Consider the following 16,812-nt stretch of genomic DNA (forward strand, 5'->3'; position numbering starts at 1 on the left):
ATCACATTGCATTTTTATTTAACAAAACTCTCATTTCAAAGGCTCTTCGTTTGTCTCATAAACATTCCTTTTATTATCATATTTGAGTTTATTTAGCAATACAGTCCTTCTAAATAATAGTCCTATATTTTAGTAGCAATCCTTCTGAAGTATTGGCATCATGCCTCATTATATTAAAGAAATATCCATGCCAACTACCTAAACATGACATGGTTTTTGAGTTGATCTGCAAGTTGGCAGCAAGAAAGGAAATTCATAGTACCTCCATGTTAACTAAATGCCATATCTACTTAAATTATCTAATATGCTACTGTAATCTACTTATGAAAACAGTAGTTTGCCTCAACAAATAGTCTATAAAATAGTAGGAACTGTTTTAATGCTGAAATGACCACAGAGCACACAGATGCCAAATTATATACAAAGCATCTTTCCTTCTTATAGTCCAGAGTTCTCTGTCAGTGGCTCCAAAAGCAACTTGAAAATATGTCCTCTGGTTCACCCGGTTTACTATTTTGTCTTAAACCCATTATCTTGAAATACAAATTCAATTTTAGGTATTGGTCTAGTTTAGATTTGAATAGTTGTATAGAGATGTCTTTATGGTAACTAATGGCTTGTTATTCTTCAGTGGTTTGGGGTAGGAAGCTGTTTTCACAGTCTTTGACATCTCTTGAAAGGATTTTCAAGATCACTGTAATTAATTTGTGTCCTAATTTGGCCAGTAGTATCTATAATGGGTCAGTAGGGTAAAAAACCTTATTTTGGCAATTAGTGGGAAGTTCTCCAGCAGACATATATAGAGTTCTGCACTTAAGTCTCAATAACCAACTCCGTAAGCGCAGAAGGAAGACATGTGGCAAGTATGGAAAAGGTCTAGAGTTTAGTCGTCCGATCGCTCATGGTGAATCAAGAGTTGATGCAGCTGCCAAGAGATCAGAGGCCATCAAAGGCCAGGCTGGCAGGGAGAATTCCCAGTAAATGGAAGAGATGGCTGTTGCCTACTCGGCACTCCCAACCCCAGCCTGGTGTCTTGGAGGTCAGTTTGGGGTTCTCTAGTTAGCTGTATAAATTTTTAAGTGTTTAAAATTGGAGCTCATTCAAATACAAGTGGTCAGGACAGAGAGAAAACTTGAAACCATGTTTATATAGGGAAGAGCTGGAGGAACTGAGGCTATTATTCTGGAGGAGAGGGTACAGAATTGCTGTCTTCACAGATATAAAGGGCTATCATGTAGAAGAGAGGTTAGATTTATTGCGCATGGCTCTGGAGGGTAGACTCAGGGCCAACGGGGCAGACTTTGGCTCACTAAAAGAGTAGCTTTCTGCTGGTTACACATGTCCCTGAAAGGAGTGAACTGCCTCCAAAAGTAGTAATTTTGGACTGTGAGGACAACTATGCCTAGGCAGATGGTTGCTGTTGTAAACAGGGTCCTAGGAAAATTGCCACAAGACTGGACTAAAGATCTCCAAAGTCCTCCCAACCCTAATATCCTAGTTCTGTGTCTTACCATCTCTCTGTCCAGCTAACACATTTCTTGATCACCCTCTGTTTATCAAGCATAGTGCTAGGGGTGCAGAGAACTCTAGGCACTCTCATGGGGAAACCAAACATGCATCCATCCACTGCAGCACAAGGTGAGAAGTAACCTAATCCAGTTTGGATATTTGAAAGGTGGCTTAGCCCTTAAGTTGGGGATGGAGCGGTGCTAACAGTAGACTTCCCAGGGGTTCCGTCTGAGTCTCAGTTTTCTTACCTCTTATGTAAGGGGCTTGGACTAGTCTATAGCATTCTATGCACATAAATTCATTCAGTGTCTTCCTTTATAGTTTCATTCTGATTGTCAGGCCTATGGTGCTCTAGGTTTTACCAGCCTCTGGGTACAAATGGAGTCACATTGGCAACAATAGACTTGCCTATTGTGCTGCTTAGGACCTCCAGACCTCTATAAAAATCTTACCCAGCTATCTCCAGGACTCCCCGGCAATGCCTAGTGAGAGCTCATGAGCTGACTTCTGCTTCTTGCTCTGTTTTTATCTGAACCCACCTGAGGGTGGTGCCTCCTCATGCCAGTCCTGCTGGTTCTGGTACCCTCTATGATGGAAGACAAGGTCCCTGGCCAGCATTGGTATTCCTAGGATTGCAGCCTTCATGGTGCTAAGGTGACACTGCATTTCTCGAGGTCTTCACTGCAGCACAGCCATACTAGTCCCAGCAAAAGTGAGGTCAGTGGCCCACTTCCTCACTTTGTGTCATATTATATCACCTGGGCAGTGAAGTGGGACTAGATAGGCTTATGTCTCACAGAATTCCTCTTGAAATAAGCTCCCCTGGTTTCTGTCTGCAGCCCCAAGACTGTGGGACTAGTAGCTGAGAGAGACACCAGGGTTTTCTCTTCATTCCAGTTTCCCCCAAGATCTCCAAAGGTCCTCCCTGTGCTGGCCAGTTCTCTTTCAGCAGAAAGATAAAGCAAAATGAACTATAATCCTGGCAGCTTCAGGATCCAGATCATCAAATATACCTATACCTGAGATGATGATGATAATGACGATTATTATTATTATTACTTATGACTTATGTCTGGCACAGGGCTAAATGATTTTCATATACCAGCTCATTTAATCTCCCCAGCGTTTGGAGTTACAGACTCTTACTATCCTCATTTGTAGATAAGGATGAGTTTAAGAGGAATTAAGTAACTTGCTCAAGGTCAAACAGCTGACAGAGTTAGAATTCAAAACCAGACTGGTATGAAATATTCCAGAAATCAAATTCTCAACCCCCAACACTTGGACATAAACACTCCATCTTTATAACCTGGTTAGCAGTCAATTGCCTACTTTGTTCATTTTCATCTTGGCTTAAATTCAAAATTGGTTTTTGCATCCAGGGCTGGGAGGAAACAGTGGATGCTGCCATTTCCCACCTCTTGAAGACTTGCCTATCAAAGAGTTCAAAGGAGCAGGCTTTGAACCTCAGCAGCCAGCTGAACATACCCAAAGACACAAGCCGACTGAAGAAACATATCACCTTGCTCTGCGATCGATTAGCCAAAGGTGGACGTCTCTGCTTAAGTACAGATGCAGCGGCTCCGCAGACCATGGTCATGCCAGGTAAGAGCTTCGTCCATGCTCCCTAAGCACGACTACTTTTCCCAAATTAAAGGAATGTGCCTGAGGTTGTATTTGGGGTTTACATTTCATATTAAAGTGATGATAGCCAAGAAAATTGCTTTCACATTTCCCCTCAGATATCCCAGGGTAACCACTTGGATAAATATTCTTGGGGTATTTGCTTGCTAGACATTTCTAGAATGGTATGTCTTTTTTCTTCCCTCTGCTTTTAAATATATGATCCATTTTGTTTTGCTTCTAACCAATAAAAAGTGGATTAGAGAATAAAACTATTTTTAAGGAAAAGTTTTACTAAATGTGGTCTCGCGATACCATATTTCATAAATGTAAATAGCATAATACAAGCAGCTAATGTAATCCAGATGAGTGAGTCCCATCCCTACTGCTGTTTGCTTGGATTGTGGTCATCAGAATAAGGGGAGAAGAGACAAACAAAAAGACTGGGATCAGGAGATGTGAACAGGCTGCAGAGACATGGTACCTACAGGCCCAGGTGGAGGGAGCTCCACCTTGCCCCAACATGAGCAGTCAGTGCTGGCCGTGGGCATCCAGCTCTGCCCTTTCCGCGGCCAGAGGGGCTAAGCAATCAGTGGTGCTGCACTTGGGTCCCTCAGAGGCAGCAGCGCCCGAGTACTGCTTCCCTCTTAGTGTCTGTCTTTATGGCGACAGCAGGGAACATAAAGTAAACGCATTAATTCAATGCAACATCTGTAGTATCTATTTCCTTCTAAAACAAGGACCGTGGTATGAGAAGTGCTGTGGTTTCCTCTTCTTCCTTCTTACACGCCTTGTGTGCCCCTCCCCACCATGCTGATGCTCTTCCTCTTGCTTCCTTTTCCCCTCAATCAGCATTCCTAGAAGTAAAAAGGAATGCAAGCAAAAACTTAAAAAGATAAACATGGAGACAGCATAGCATAATCTAATAAGGACAGACTCTGGAGGCAGACAGACCAGTGTTTGGGTCCTGCCTTTATCCCCTACTGCTTATGTGACCCTGGCTATGTTAGTTAACTTTTCAGAGTCTTAGTTTCTTCCTTTTGAAAGTAGGTATAATAATGCCTTCCTTGTCACTGGGGCCTTAGATGTTTGTAAAGCCCTAGCACAATGCTTGGAATAGAGACACACTCAAAAGTAAAGCTGTAATTCTTACCATTGTTATGGATATACTTTTAATTCAGCCTATAAATTTGGGGGGGTGAATAGCTGGTTTGGCGTCACGGGTTGCTATATTCCATGATTTGAAATCTTTTTTACCTTGTTTACACTTGCATAGAACCTAACTTTTATTCCAAAAGAATATTTCTAATATGACATTTCAGAATAGAAATGTCTTTCCATATAGAAACAGTTCTAATATGGTTTGTCTTAATTTAGGCCCTCTTCATCTTGCCCTAGTTAACATCCTCCTAACTGGCCCTTTGGCCTCTACTCATCTGTCTTCTGTCCCCTATTATAGGATTATTTTTGTAAGAAATAAATATTTATGCTTAATGAGATAGTAAATGAAAACTATTTACTATGATCGGCACTCAGTCCATGGCTCTCCCTCCTTCCTCGCCAATTGGAGAAACAAAGGAAGCTTGAGGGAGAAGAACAAATATAAAAAAGAGAAAACTTAAGAAAGAGATGGGCTCGGCCCCCTGACCGGCTGGTGTAGCTACCTGTCGGTGCAGGCCTGGGCAGCCGTGCCCTTTGTTCTCTGCCTCCCTGCCTGAGCCTCTTAATCGCCACGGGCAATGGTGTGAGCAAAGACTTTGACACCTGGAGAGAGCATATGTTCCCTTAGTCACATTTATTGATTATGAAACTTCAGTCATTTGTTTAAATAACTAGGTTTAGAAGCAGCTTGAGGGCCATGCCCACATAAGCCCTTGGAACAAAATTTTTGAATATGTGGAAGAAAGGGGCAGAGGAAAGAAGGAAGAGAAGGGAGAGAGGGAGAAAAGAAAAAATGCAGGTAGATGGAAAATGTATTTGTTCACAAACCAGGAGTCTATAAACCAGGTCTGTGCCTCATGCCTAGTCTAGGCGAGGTTGGTCCACTGGGGAGACTGAGGCTTTGTGCATCTGTGCTGCACTGTCACGGTCTTCATTGCTTCTACTTAGCCACGACCCAGTTTTTGACTCTGGTTGAGTGACTCTCTGTCCCGCTTGCTTTGATCTAATTATGGTAGTGAGCTTTAAAAGTTGTTAAATCAGTGCTGTCTGTCATTAACATGCTCCATTATTGCCTATTATACCTTTTTCCTCCCTAGAACTCACATTTTTCACACACTTATTTCTGTACTTAGCACATTTCTGACATAGAAGAAACATGTAGAATTATTGCTGTTTTGTAAACAGAAAACAGATTTAGGAAAAGCTAGGTATCTTGCCCAGCGTTACCTGGAGCCAGAAGGGTTCATTCTAGAATCCAAATCTAGCCCACTGTGCTTCCCTCTAGGCCACACAGACCACAGTGGTACAAATCCATTTCCAGCCCAAGCTTCCTCCTGTGTAAGCTGTTCTTCATCTGGCCTTCTTTTCACGTAAATCAGTCTAGCAGTGTGGGAGGAAAAGGGCAGAGACAGTTTCACACAGTGTCTTTTCTTTGCTATGAGAAACATGTTAAAGATTGATCTTTGTTTTGCGTGTCATTTTTATTATCTCCGTAGGTGCCATGATCCCCATTATCATGAGATAATAGGAAATACTATGTGACTTCAAGCCAGTAATTGTGCAATTTACAGTGTTAGTGTAGCTGAAATGTTTGTTTCAGAATACGTGAAGGAAAAGTGGCATATTAGAAAGGAGTGGGTTACTGAACGCATAAACCTACAAGCATTTTTCACAGACATGATCTTTTTTTAAAAGCTGGGCAGGAACTCAGAAATCATCTGATTTGCCTCCCTCCCTTAACAGCTGAGGTAAGGAGGCCTAGGAAGATGAAGTGACTTAGTGGTTGGTATTACAAGGCAGGAGTGTGTGTCATTTTACCATGTTCCCTATTAAATGGCAGATGGATAAACATCTCAGAATAAAAAACCCTTGGTCTTTTCTAGCCTCATGACTTTATGAGCCCGGCACCTTGGATGTGCCCTTTCTTTGCTCCAGTAAAGGCCATGATGACAACATCCTCCCTGGCATCCAGAGTTTGAAAATCTTTCCCACTGGGAATTACCTTATGGACTTTTTGCCTCACATTTCTCCTGTTTGCTTTTATCAACCTTCAGATGCTCTATCAAGATTTAGTTCACCCTTTTCTGGGTATATGTCTTTTTTTTTTTTTTTTTTTTTTTATTTTTTATTGTAGAACCATCAGACTTACTTGTCTCCTACCTGTAGCTCCGGTGTTCACATTTTTTCTGCTGGGGAATCTTGCACTTTCAATTAAATGTCCTTTCTCTAATCTCAGCTGTATGCATTCCCTTAGAGCAAGAGTCACAGAGGGCCACCAGGGTGGTGTTTTAAAAAATTGAAATGTGAATGCCTTTAGTGGCCTAGCTGGCTTTCTTATACAGGTTTGTTACCTGCTTTGTCCCTGCAGATGCTGGAGGCTGAGAGATTTGCCTTAGATGGCCAGAGGCTTCCTTTTATGACCTCAGTGTCTAGGATGATATTTCACTGGCCCTAATTACACCTAAGACTTGACTCTGTCAAGCACATATGTAAAACTTAATGCACATATAGGTGGGCCAAACTTACCGTATTTGGAGACGAGTCATTTTAACTTCATGAATACTGGAGCTTTTTATCATTTCTGTACGGGTTTTTTTTCCTTTTCTTTTTTTTTAAAGGCTTTATTTATGAGAGATAGAGAGAGGGACCATGGGAGAGAGAGACACCAGCGGGGGGAGAGGCGGGGGGGGGGGGAGAAGCAGGCCCCCTGCTGATCAGGGAGACCAACATGGGGTTTGATCCCAGGACTCTGAGATCACGACCTGAGCCAAACGCAGATGCTTAACGGACTGAGCCACCCAGGTACCCCGTCTGTATAGGTTTTTAACCTTCATGTGTCTAAGTGATGCTTTGCCCCACAAGAAGTGGAGGGGGTTATGATGGCCCATCAGATGGAAGCTTGGAGAGCAGGTGGTGTGGCCCCACAGCAGGGCAGGCAGAGCAAGCTGAGCAAGGAAAAAGGCTTAAGGACAATCCAGGCTGGTCAAGTGCCTCAAGGGACTATTCTCCTAATGTGATCAAATGAATCAGAAGTGGCAATGGGCCATAGCTTCAACTGTACTTGCATTGGCACTGCTGGATTCCTGCACCTTAAGGAAGCCAATTTGGGGTGGGGGCAGAAAGCAAAGACAGTTTGATAAACAAGTATGGGTCAGAAAACTTACTCTTAGATGTGATATGGACCACCCCAAAATTAGTATTTTATACATTTTTACTGTATTAAGTGGGTAGGAGAAAATAGAGAATAAAAATTTAAATAAGGATCTATTTTATCCTTTGGGGAGATATATTTAAAACTCCTACTTTTTAGTATTTTAAATTTGAGTTAATGACCTTTTTGCCTGAAGGGTTGATGTTATTTTGAGGCTTCTTCCAAATGACCCATTTCAGTAGCATTTAAATTTAGCTTTCTGAGGTCTCATTTAGATGCTTGGTAAGGCATTTGGTGTTTACTTTCGTATTGTCTATGTGATCTAGCTGTTGGTTTTACATTTTATTTGAATTTTCATAAGTTTGAAGTCTTTCATTTAAGAAATTTAGACGAATTCAACATAGGAAAGGCCTCAGGAAAAATTACTAAATAGCTTCTGAATCCACTTGTTCATTTTTGTTTTAAAAAGGGGTGAGTTCCAAAACGGCAAAATACCGTTGACCCTCGAACAACATGGGTTTGAACTGCACAGGTCCACTTTTATGCAGATTTTTTTAATATATAAATACAGTACAGTGCTGTAAATGTATTTTCTCTTCCTAATGATTTTCTTAATACCATTTTCTTTTCTCTAGCTTGCTTTATTATAAGAGTATAGTGTATAAGATAGACAACATACAGAATGTATCCCAGTCAGCTGTATGTCATTGGTAAGGCTTCCCTCTAGTCAACAGTGGGCTCTTAGTAAGTGTTTGGGGAGTCAAAAGTTATATGTGGATTTTCCACTGCACAGGGAGTCGCCACTCACAACCCCTGCGTTGATCAAGGGTCAACTGTGCTATTGTGAAGTGGACTTTGACTTCAGGAGTATGTGAGCTAGCTTGGTCCTTTAGTGGTTATATAATATACAACAAGTTTCTTAGCTTGTCGGCCTCTCAGTTTTTTTCAACTATAAATAGGAACAATAATGGTACTTTACCAGAGTTTTTAGCCAAATTAAATATAGCAGTACTTGGAAAATGCTTAGTAAATGCCTGACACAGCAAATTCTCATTACATGTGAGCTTCTATTAATAATTATTGTAAGTACTAATGTAAAATTTAAAAGGCACTTATGAGAATTTGACAAAAGAATTCTAGAGGTAGAAGAGAAAAAAATGTAAGATCAGACAGTAAATTTTAAGAAAGAAGAGTGTAAAATTTGCCTTTTCGGGATATTTGTTATAAAGTAACAGTGAATGGCAGTGTTGCAATTACAATAAGGGAGCTTGATACACCAAATAGAACATTCAAAATTGATTAAAGTGTGGAAGGTTTGAGACTAATTGGTATTAGAAGAAGAGTACCTGAAACTGGAACCAACATTTTATTGTTTTTATTTGGGAAAATAAAAAGGTTCAGTTGAAAAATAAGTAAAGTTGAAATTAATAGTAAGTTTATTTTATCATGTATTTGCCAAAATTTATGTTATGCCTACAATTTCATGCTAATTCTTAGAGACAACAATGAAAGAATTTTGTGTGATTTTTGTTTTTGTTTGTTTTTGGCATGTTGATAGATACTCACATTTAACCTTACAAGCACCTTTACAAAGAGAGAGTTCTTTTTAGAAAAAATATTCCAATGCATCATCCATTTCCCTAGGTGGGGGTCTTTCTTAATCCTTTCATATGCAAATCATTTTCTCCAGAAACATCTATCCTGTCATCCTCTGGTCAATTTTCCTCTCTTGATTAATTGGAATGATTGCCAGATTTTCATTCGTCACTGTTCTTGCATCTCTAATGTTACTTTAACTGCTTTAAGTCTTGCGTTGTTTGCAAGATTTATAATTTCTCTCTGCAGCCCATTTATGCTGTATTTGCAACAATTTCCAACAGTTGGTGAGAGATGGACCCACGTAAAAAGTTGATAGCAGCCAGGGATTCATCTAGTGTTAAATGTGGAAAGATACTTGAGTAGAAACTAATTTTACAAGTGGTCTGTCTGTTAGTTTTTGAGTGAATATCTCTGTTAGCTTTTGCTTTTCTGTGACTACAGTTGGGATAATCAGAACTTTTATAAGCAGGAAAATCCACCTCCCTCTCTGTTAATTAAATATATAAGAATTTAGAATGTGCTGATCTGAACTTGGACTTCATGTGCTACTGTGACATTTCAAAGCAATGGAGAGAGGACAAGGTGAGTTTAAAAATGGTGCTAGGAACTGGGCCGCCATTTGGAGGAAAGAAAATAGATTACCTAGGCCATACCCCGTGCTACAGCACATTTCAGATAGCTAAGAGATTTAAATGTAAAAAAAATGAAATCACAAAACACAGAAAGAAATAAAGGTAGATACGTAGATGTGGAGGCAGGATAGGCCTTTCTAAGTAAGTCAGCAAAGGCAGAAGACAAAAGATTGAGCTTCAGTGACATGCTCCTCAAAATCTGGTCCAGAAGCATATAAACCAAGGTGCATGTTAATGCTAATTACCCTGGGTGAAGGAGTTACAGGCACTGAGTATCCTCCTACTCTTTCTTTTCTGTATACTGTGTACATTTTCCTACAAAAAATGTATATAAAAATCTTGTAAGAAGGGACCACGATCAGAAGTGCCACCAAGAAAACAACTATAATTGTATTAGAAATGATGGTAAGGAAAAAACAAGGACACATTTCATAAACCAGGAAAATTAATGGTTTTTTATTCCCAAAAGGAAATCAAAGGCAATGACCATGTGTTTATGGGGCTTATTTGTATTTCTGTCCTTATAAATGAGCCCAAGTCCTTCCCCACCCAGGACTCCTGGCATCAATGTGTGCAGCCACGTTATGGATTCTGCCTCCCTCCCATCTCTGTATCTCCTCTCTGACAGTAGGCCAAATTATGCCAGTTATTGATCTCTGAGTAACTTTTTCACCTTTTCATGAGTGACTTCATAATTGCTAAATCTGGTGAACACTTTACCTACAACTCATTTGGCTGCTCTGTACCCTTTTACACTGAGACCATTTCCTTAGAACATCTTCATTCCTTGGCTTTTCTTTCACTATTGGAAACTGTCCCTGTCCTCCTCAGACCTGTCTTTTCAAGTCTGCTTTGTGGCTTCTTGTCCCTTTTTCTGTCTCTCGACTATTGGTATTCCATCTTTATGCTCTCCCGGACAGTCTCATCCAACCACCACCTGCATTCCATGATTTCTAAGTTTGTACCTTTCTGTCTGGCCTTTCTTCCAGGTTTCATGTGTCTCCATCAGTATCTCACAGGCCTTTCCACTTCCACGGGCCTGAGTGCACTTTACCTCCTTCTGCATGTCTCACCTCAGTGTAGGATGTTACCCAGTGCCCAGGCCAGGGGCCTCAGAACAGCTTTGACCCTCTGTTTCCTTTACTGCCCATGTTCAGTCAGTCACCAAAACTTGATGGTGGCACCTCCCAAATGTATCCCTTTTCACTGTCCACACTGCTATTACTTTACTTAATGCCCTTGTCTCCTATTGCTATTAAAATGGCCTACTACTAGTCTTTTGAATTAGCATTCCTCCTTTATTTTTAGTACTACCATAAAAAACAAACAACTTATGAATGTTCATAGCAGCATGATAGCCAAAAATATCCAAATATTTATCAGTGATGAATGGATGAATAAATGTGGCACATCAATATAGTGGAATATTCTACAACATGTATGAATCTTCAAAACATTGAGTGAAAGAAAGCCAGTCCAAAAGACCATATGCTATATGATTCCATTCATATAAAATGTTCAGAATAGGCAAATTCATAGAGGCAGAAAGTATACTAGTGGTTGCCCAGGGCTAGGGGTAGGGTAGGAGTAGAAAAATGGATTGTGATAGGTAATGGGTATGGGATTTCCTTTTGGGTGAGAAAAATATTCTAAAATTAGGTTGCATGATGACTGCACAACTCTGTGAATGTACTAAAAACCACTGAATATGTGTTTTAAAATTGTGAATTATGTTGTAATAAAATTATTAAAAAATAACTTGTATCTTTAATACACAGATAAAACATATTTTGTAGAAATTTAGAAAATTCAGATAGGAAAAAAAAAAGATTAAAAATCACTAATAATCTGACCACTCTGAAATAGATACAAATGCTGCTATATATAAATTTATGTATGTGTTTATACATATATATATTCTATGTGTATGTATGTGTATACATATCTTTCCAGTTTTTTTCTTTGCATATGTGTACTTTTGTTTTATAAAATTGGGTCATACTGTACCTACTGTTTCATAACCCACTTTAAAAACTTTCATTAAATCATTATTGCATTATTAAATATTATACATATTTTAATAATTACATACTTAATCAGTCCTCTTTTGTCAAATATATAATTTCTGATTTTAGTATGATAAACAGTTATTTAGTGAATTTTTTGTAGCTAAATCTGTATACATCTGTAATGAATTTATAGTTTTCCATGAGTATGAGTTCCTTTGCAAAAATAGGGATCTGGGTATGTTACTTACCTGCTTGAAAATATTCTACAGCTCCCTGTTACTTACCACATTAAATCAAAATCTTAAGCCTGAAATACAACATTCTTAATGAAATAGACCAACATTACCCTCCTAGCTGTTATCTCCCGCAATTTCATCTTTAACATTCTTTACCAATACCGAAATATTCAGTATTTTCCAAATATACCATGCTTTGCAGGCTTCTGTAATTTCCTTGGCTTAGAGAGTCAGTCTTTGGCTGGTGGTAAAATTACCACTAATTTCTGAAGACCCAGCTGAAATGATGTTCTAAAAAGTATTCCCTAGTCCTCCTGGCAGTGCTAGTCCCTCTCTCCTCTGTGCTCCTTGGTCTCTGGGTATATGGCTATTATAGCGCTTATCATATGGTACCTTAGTTTAATATTTTTACTTCATCCCTCACTCCTATATTAGTCTGTTAAGTCTGCCATAGCAAAATACCACAGGCTGGGTGGCCTAAACAACACAATTTGTTTTCTCACAGTTCTGGAGACTGGCAAGGTGCTGGCAGGTTTGGTTTCTCCTGATGTCTGTCTGCTTGATGAGCAGGGGGCCACCTTTTATCTGTGTCCTCACATGGCCTTTTTCTCTATATGTACACACTCCCAGTGCCTCTTCTCCTTTTGTAAGGACACAAGTTCTTTTGGATCAGGACCCTGCCCTTATGACCTCATTTAACTTTAATTACCTCTTTAAAGGCTCAGTCTTCAAATGCAGTCACATTGGGGGTTAGGCCTTCAGTCTGTGAATTTGGGGGAGAACACAGTTCAGTCCATAACACTCCCAGATGGAAGGTAAACGTGCATGGAAGGCTTGGTGTGTATTATATTCTTCTTTGTGACCCCAGCACCGCATTTATGCCTGGCATATATATAGTTGATGCCCACTCTATATTTTTAAAAATTCTTATTTTGAAATAATATAAAATATCAATAATATTTTGAATAATAGACTCATAGGAAGATGCAAAAATACTACATAGAGTCCCATGTTCCCTTCATTCAGCTTTCCCTAATGGTAACATTTTATATACACTGTAGTACAGTATCAAAAATAGGAAATTGACATTGGTTTACCTTATATTTTTAGAATGAATCAGTGGAGCTTTTCATAAAGAGGATAAATCCTAAAGTAGGTATAAGTTTTGGACTTTTAGAAAGGGTGATGGCAGATAATATACATAGAGTTAGTGATCTCAGCAAGGAGATGTGGGTCTGTAAGTAAATTGGCTAAGTTTCAGATTAGAAATTCTGTTGAGTAGATCAGTAAACACTACTTGATATAAGAACTTGAATAGCTAGATAAAAGAGATTGAGCATAATGCAGATGGTAATGGGAGCTATTACAGGTTCATAAGCTGTAAGTGACTTATAAAAAACAATGTTCTAGAAGTACGAATCTGAGCGTGGTATGCAGGCTAAAGGAAAGTATGACACACAGGGAAGACTACAGATAGTCCATCAAGTTTTTTAGTTGCCATTGATGGAAATGATTAAGTTGGCAAGTGAATTTTGTTTGTTATCGATAATGTGCTTCATTTCAAATATGATGGGCTTGAGACGCATTCAAGAAGGGATGTGTGTCAACAGCTGGATCTGAGGAATTCTAGCTTAAGGGAAATACTGAAGCTTGAAAAGTAGTTTTTCGTATCCTGCCTGAGCTTTGGAGTCATCATAAAAACTTTGCAATTGGATGAAACCTCTGAGGGAGTGTATAGGGAGGGAAACACTAGATTTGGGATTTAGCTGCAGAACCACAAATCTGGGACAAGAAGTGGATTCTATAGGGAGGAGTAAATTTTAAGGAATTCCCAGAAGAGATGATGTCAGTACTATCAAGGATAGAAGAAGCTCAAGCAAAGATCCTTCTATGACTGGAGAGAACAATATAGGAAGGCAGATGGAAGAAGTAGGCTGTGGTCTGGGTTGTTATTTCTTTTCTTTCCTTCCATTCAAAAATGATATTTAGAGGTGTTTGAAGTTCAGGGGGTGGTGGCAAGATGAGAGTGCTAAAATGCAGCATTCGTGTTAAATGGGAAACTTTGAGGAGGCAGAGGAAGAGGAAAAGTGAGAAGTAAGAAGAGAAAAGATGAGGACCCAGATATAAGTTGGGAATGTATGGAGATTTTGAAAAAGGAAAATTTTGTGAAACCTAGCTGATGAGTTTCGGAGAAATAAAGTTTTATCATAATCTGTGAGAGAGCAGGAAGGGGTGAATGGTGAGGTGGTAAATTGAAGTTGATTTGCAAGAGCCACTCTGGGAAGGACAAGTCAGCCATTTAGTAATTGTGCAGATACTTATTCTTCTGAGGCCATAGTTTCCTCACTTGAAATATTGAGGTAGCACCTCCTGGTTTTGAAACAACATACTATTTCAAAATTGTTTTGAACATCCAACTGTATTGTATAAGTAAAGAAAACATTCAGTTTTTAATAGGATGCTCCTTCTTATCCATTGTAATAGGGAGTCCATAGTGGGATGAATAGAAATGTAGTGGGAGACTATTTGAATCCAGGATTAGAGTTGTATTTGGCAGGAGAAGCAATTAGGAGTAACTATAGGGAAAGGTCTACCATCAAAGACCTAACAGAATAACATTCTCCCTGTGTGTACTTAGCAAATACTTGTTGATAGACAAGCTGGCTGGTAACTAATTACAATGCGATGACCAAAGCCCAGTTCTTGGAAGTAGGGTTGTTAATACAGTAATGAAATACCAGGGGAGTTTGAGGAATTTCCTTCCTTGCAGATGTTTAAACTAATGTGGATACAGTTTAAAGATAATTTGGGAGAAACCCTGCCTGAAAGCAAGGGGATAAATTAAATAACTTTTAAAGGACATCACTGTACCTCTGCCTTTAGTCACGTAATACGGACAAATCTGTAAAATGCCAATTTTTACCCTCACCCAGCTGTAAATGTGAGCTCTTTTCTGATAGGAAATATTACAGTAGAAACCGTAATTGTGTGTAATTTGCAGCATCTTTAAAAATTGCATAGGTTGGCCAAAAGGAAGAGTATCTTGGTACACTGGAGCATCCCTCAGGAAGATATTATTTCTGGGGCTTTGCATTATATGAAAAAGAACTTTTCTCACACATTCTATTCACACTTGAGGCTGTTTTATCATCAAATATGAGGATGAAAAAAAATGGTATTTATTCCAGTGGTTGCTAATATGAAGAGATTTCTCCAGATTCACCACAAACTGATAACGGTTTGTCCAGTTTTCTTCCCCTCGACTGTCACCCCCCCCACTCAGCTTTGGCTACCTCAGTAGCTCTGTCTTCAACAGTAAGGTTTTACTGGTTCACCTCAAAATCGTGACAAACATTACTTCCTGTTTTCTTCCCTTCAACTTTTACTCCTAATATCAGCTATCTGTCCAAGGAATTACATCTTCAACAATAAGAATTTGTTTTTCTGCTTTCAGTGTAAATTGATGAATCATATTAAAGTTGTATTTATTGTTTTTCATTTTTCTTTAGATTTTAGGGTGGCTGGATAAAGTGTTTTAAGTGCTTAAAAACAATTCATCAGTCACTGACTTATGCAAGACAGTCGTTAAGACTTATATCATGTTATTTTCATTTAAAAATTTAAAACATACGCATTATGAGAATATCCACAGATAGATAGGGCAGATAATACAGTTCGACCTATTCCTATGTCTTAGTCATTTTTAATTCAGGCCAATACACCTGGCCTAAAATGGGAACAACATCTGATGACACTGAGCAGCCCCTGCAAGTAAAGAGAATGTTCTTCTACTTTGAATTGTCATCCTGAGTGGAGCCAGGTCCATGCTGCCAACCTTTTAAAAAAATCTTTTTATACTAAACTTTGAAGAAACCCCATTTTTTTTTCAATTTTGAAGGGAAATAACATTTTTATAATATCACTTTTCTTTTTTTTTTTTAATGTTTTTTTATTACATTATGTTAGTCACCATACAGTACATCCCTGGTTAAAGAAACCCCATTTTTAATATGTTTATTCAAGTAAATTATTGGAATAGTCCATCCCTTCTGATTTATGTGTAATGTGGGTATTTCTTAAACAATTAAAAATTAAAATGAAAAATGATTCTCTGATTTCTGGTGATTCTTAGAGCATATAAATCTCCAATTCTAAAAAGTAAAACACCTTTAGTTGTATTCCTCTGTATAGTATCTCTAAATTCTATGTTTTTTAAAAAGTAGCTTGTAGTTTTTTTAAATGTTTAATTTTTTATTTAAAAATAAATATTTTGGTTAGCCAGAATTTTTGTGTTTCTTTCAAGTCTGCTTTCGGAGCCATATTCCAGTGTCATGTGGAAAATGTTACCAAAAAGTAAAGTGATGTCACTCTCTAGCTTTCAGAAGCCATGATTTATGCTAATACCGATAGGATGATTTTTATTTAGTACAGGGGTTTGCATATTGGTTGTCCTAAGATACTTTAGTCATTTGTTAAAAATAAGCTTGGAGGTAACTGCAACCATAGAACAAGAAGCAAATACATTGTACTGGTGAATAACATGGCAAGGGGTACAGGGCTCCAGCTTACTGGCTCTCTAGTTCTGAGCAAATGCAGTGGCAGGTATTAAGGGCTCAGGTATAGAAATCTGGTGGGTTTCAATGAAAAAAATAAAGTTGAATACAGCATACCTTGTCAAGGGGGACATTTAGTCAGTGTATGTGACTGTGTAAGGTTACCTGATGTTCCATGTTTTGCATATTTTTAAGAGATTAAAAAATCTTTCAAAATTAGATAAAACACCAGATTTTGATTTCTTAAAATTAACATGTTAACTTGTGGGGAAAATCATTTATAATTTATACATTTTATAAATTCATAAATTATACACTTCATACTTCATTATTTCCATT

General features: G+C 38.6%; 1 protein-coding gene across 4 annotated transcripts in view; it reads left to right on the top strand.

Annotated features, from left to right (window-relative positions):
- Nucleotides 1-16,812, top strand: part of BBS9 (Bardet-Biedl syndrome 9) — a 416,531-nt gene that overhangs the window by 341,720 nt on the left and 57,999 nt on the right. For all 4 annotated transcript variants that reach the window (XM_026509007.4, XM_026509016.4, XM_026509017.4 and 1 more), the window contains one exon: nucleotides 2,892-3,114. In XM_026509007.4, the coding sequence (XP_026364792.2) occupies nucleotides 2,892-3,114 (223 nt within the window). The remainder of the gene's footprint in view (nucleotides 1-2,891; nucleotides 3,115-16,812) is intronic.

This window comes from Ursus arctos, unplaced genomic scaffold (assembly GCF_023065955.2).
Source record: "Ursus arctos isolate Adak ecotype North America unplaced genomic scaffold, UrsArc2.0 scaffold_3, whole genome shotgun sequence".
Classification (NCBI taxonomy): Eukaryota; Metazoa; Chordata; class Mammalia; order Carnivora; family Ursidae; genus Ursus; species Ursus arctos.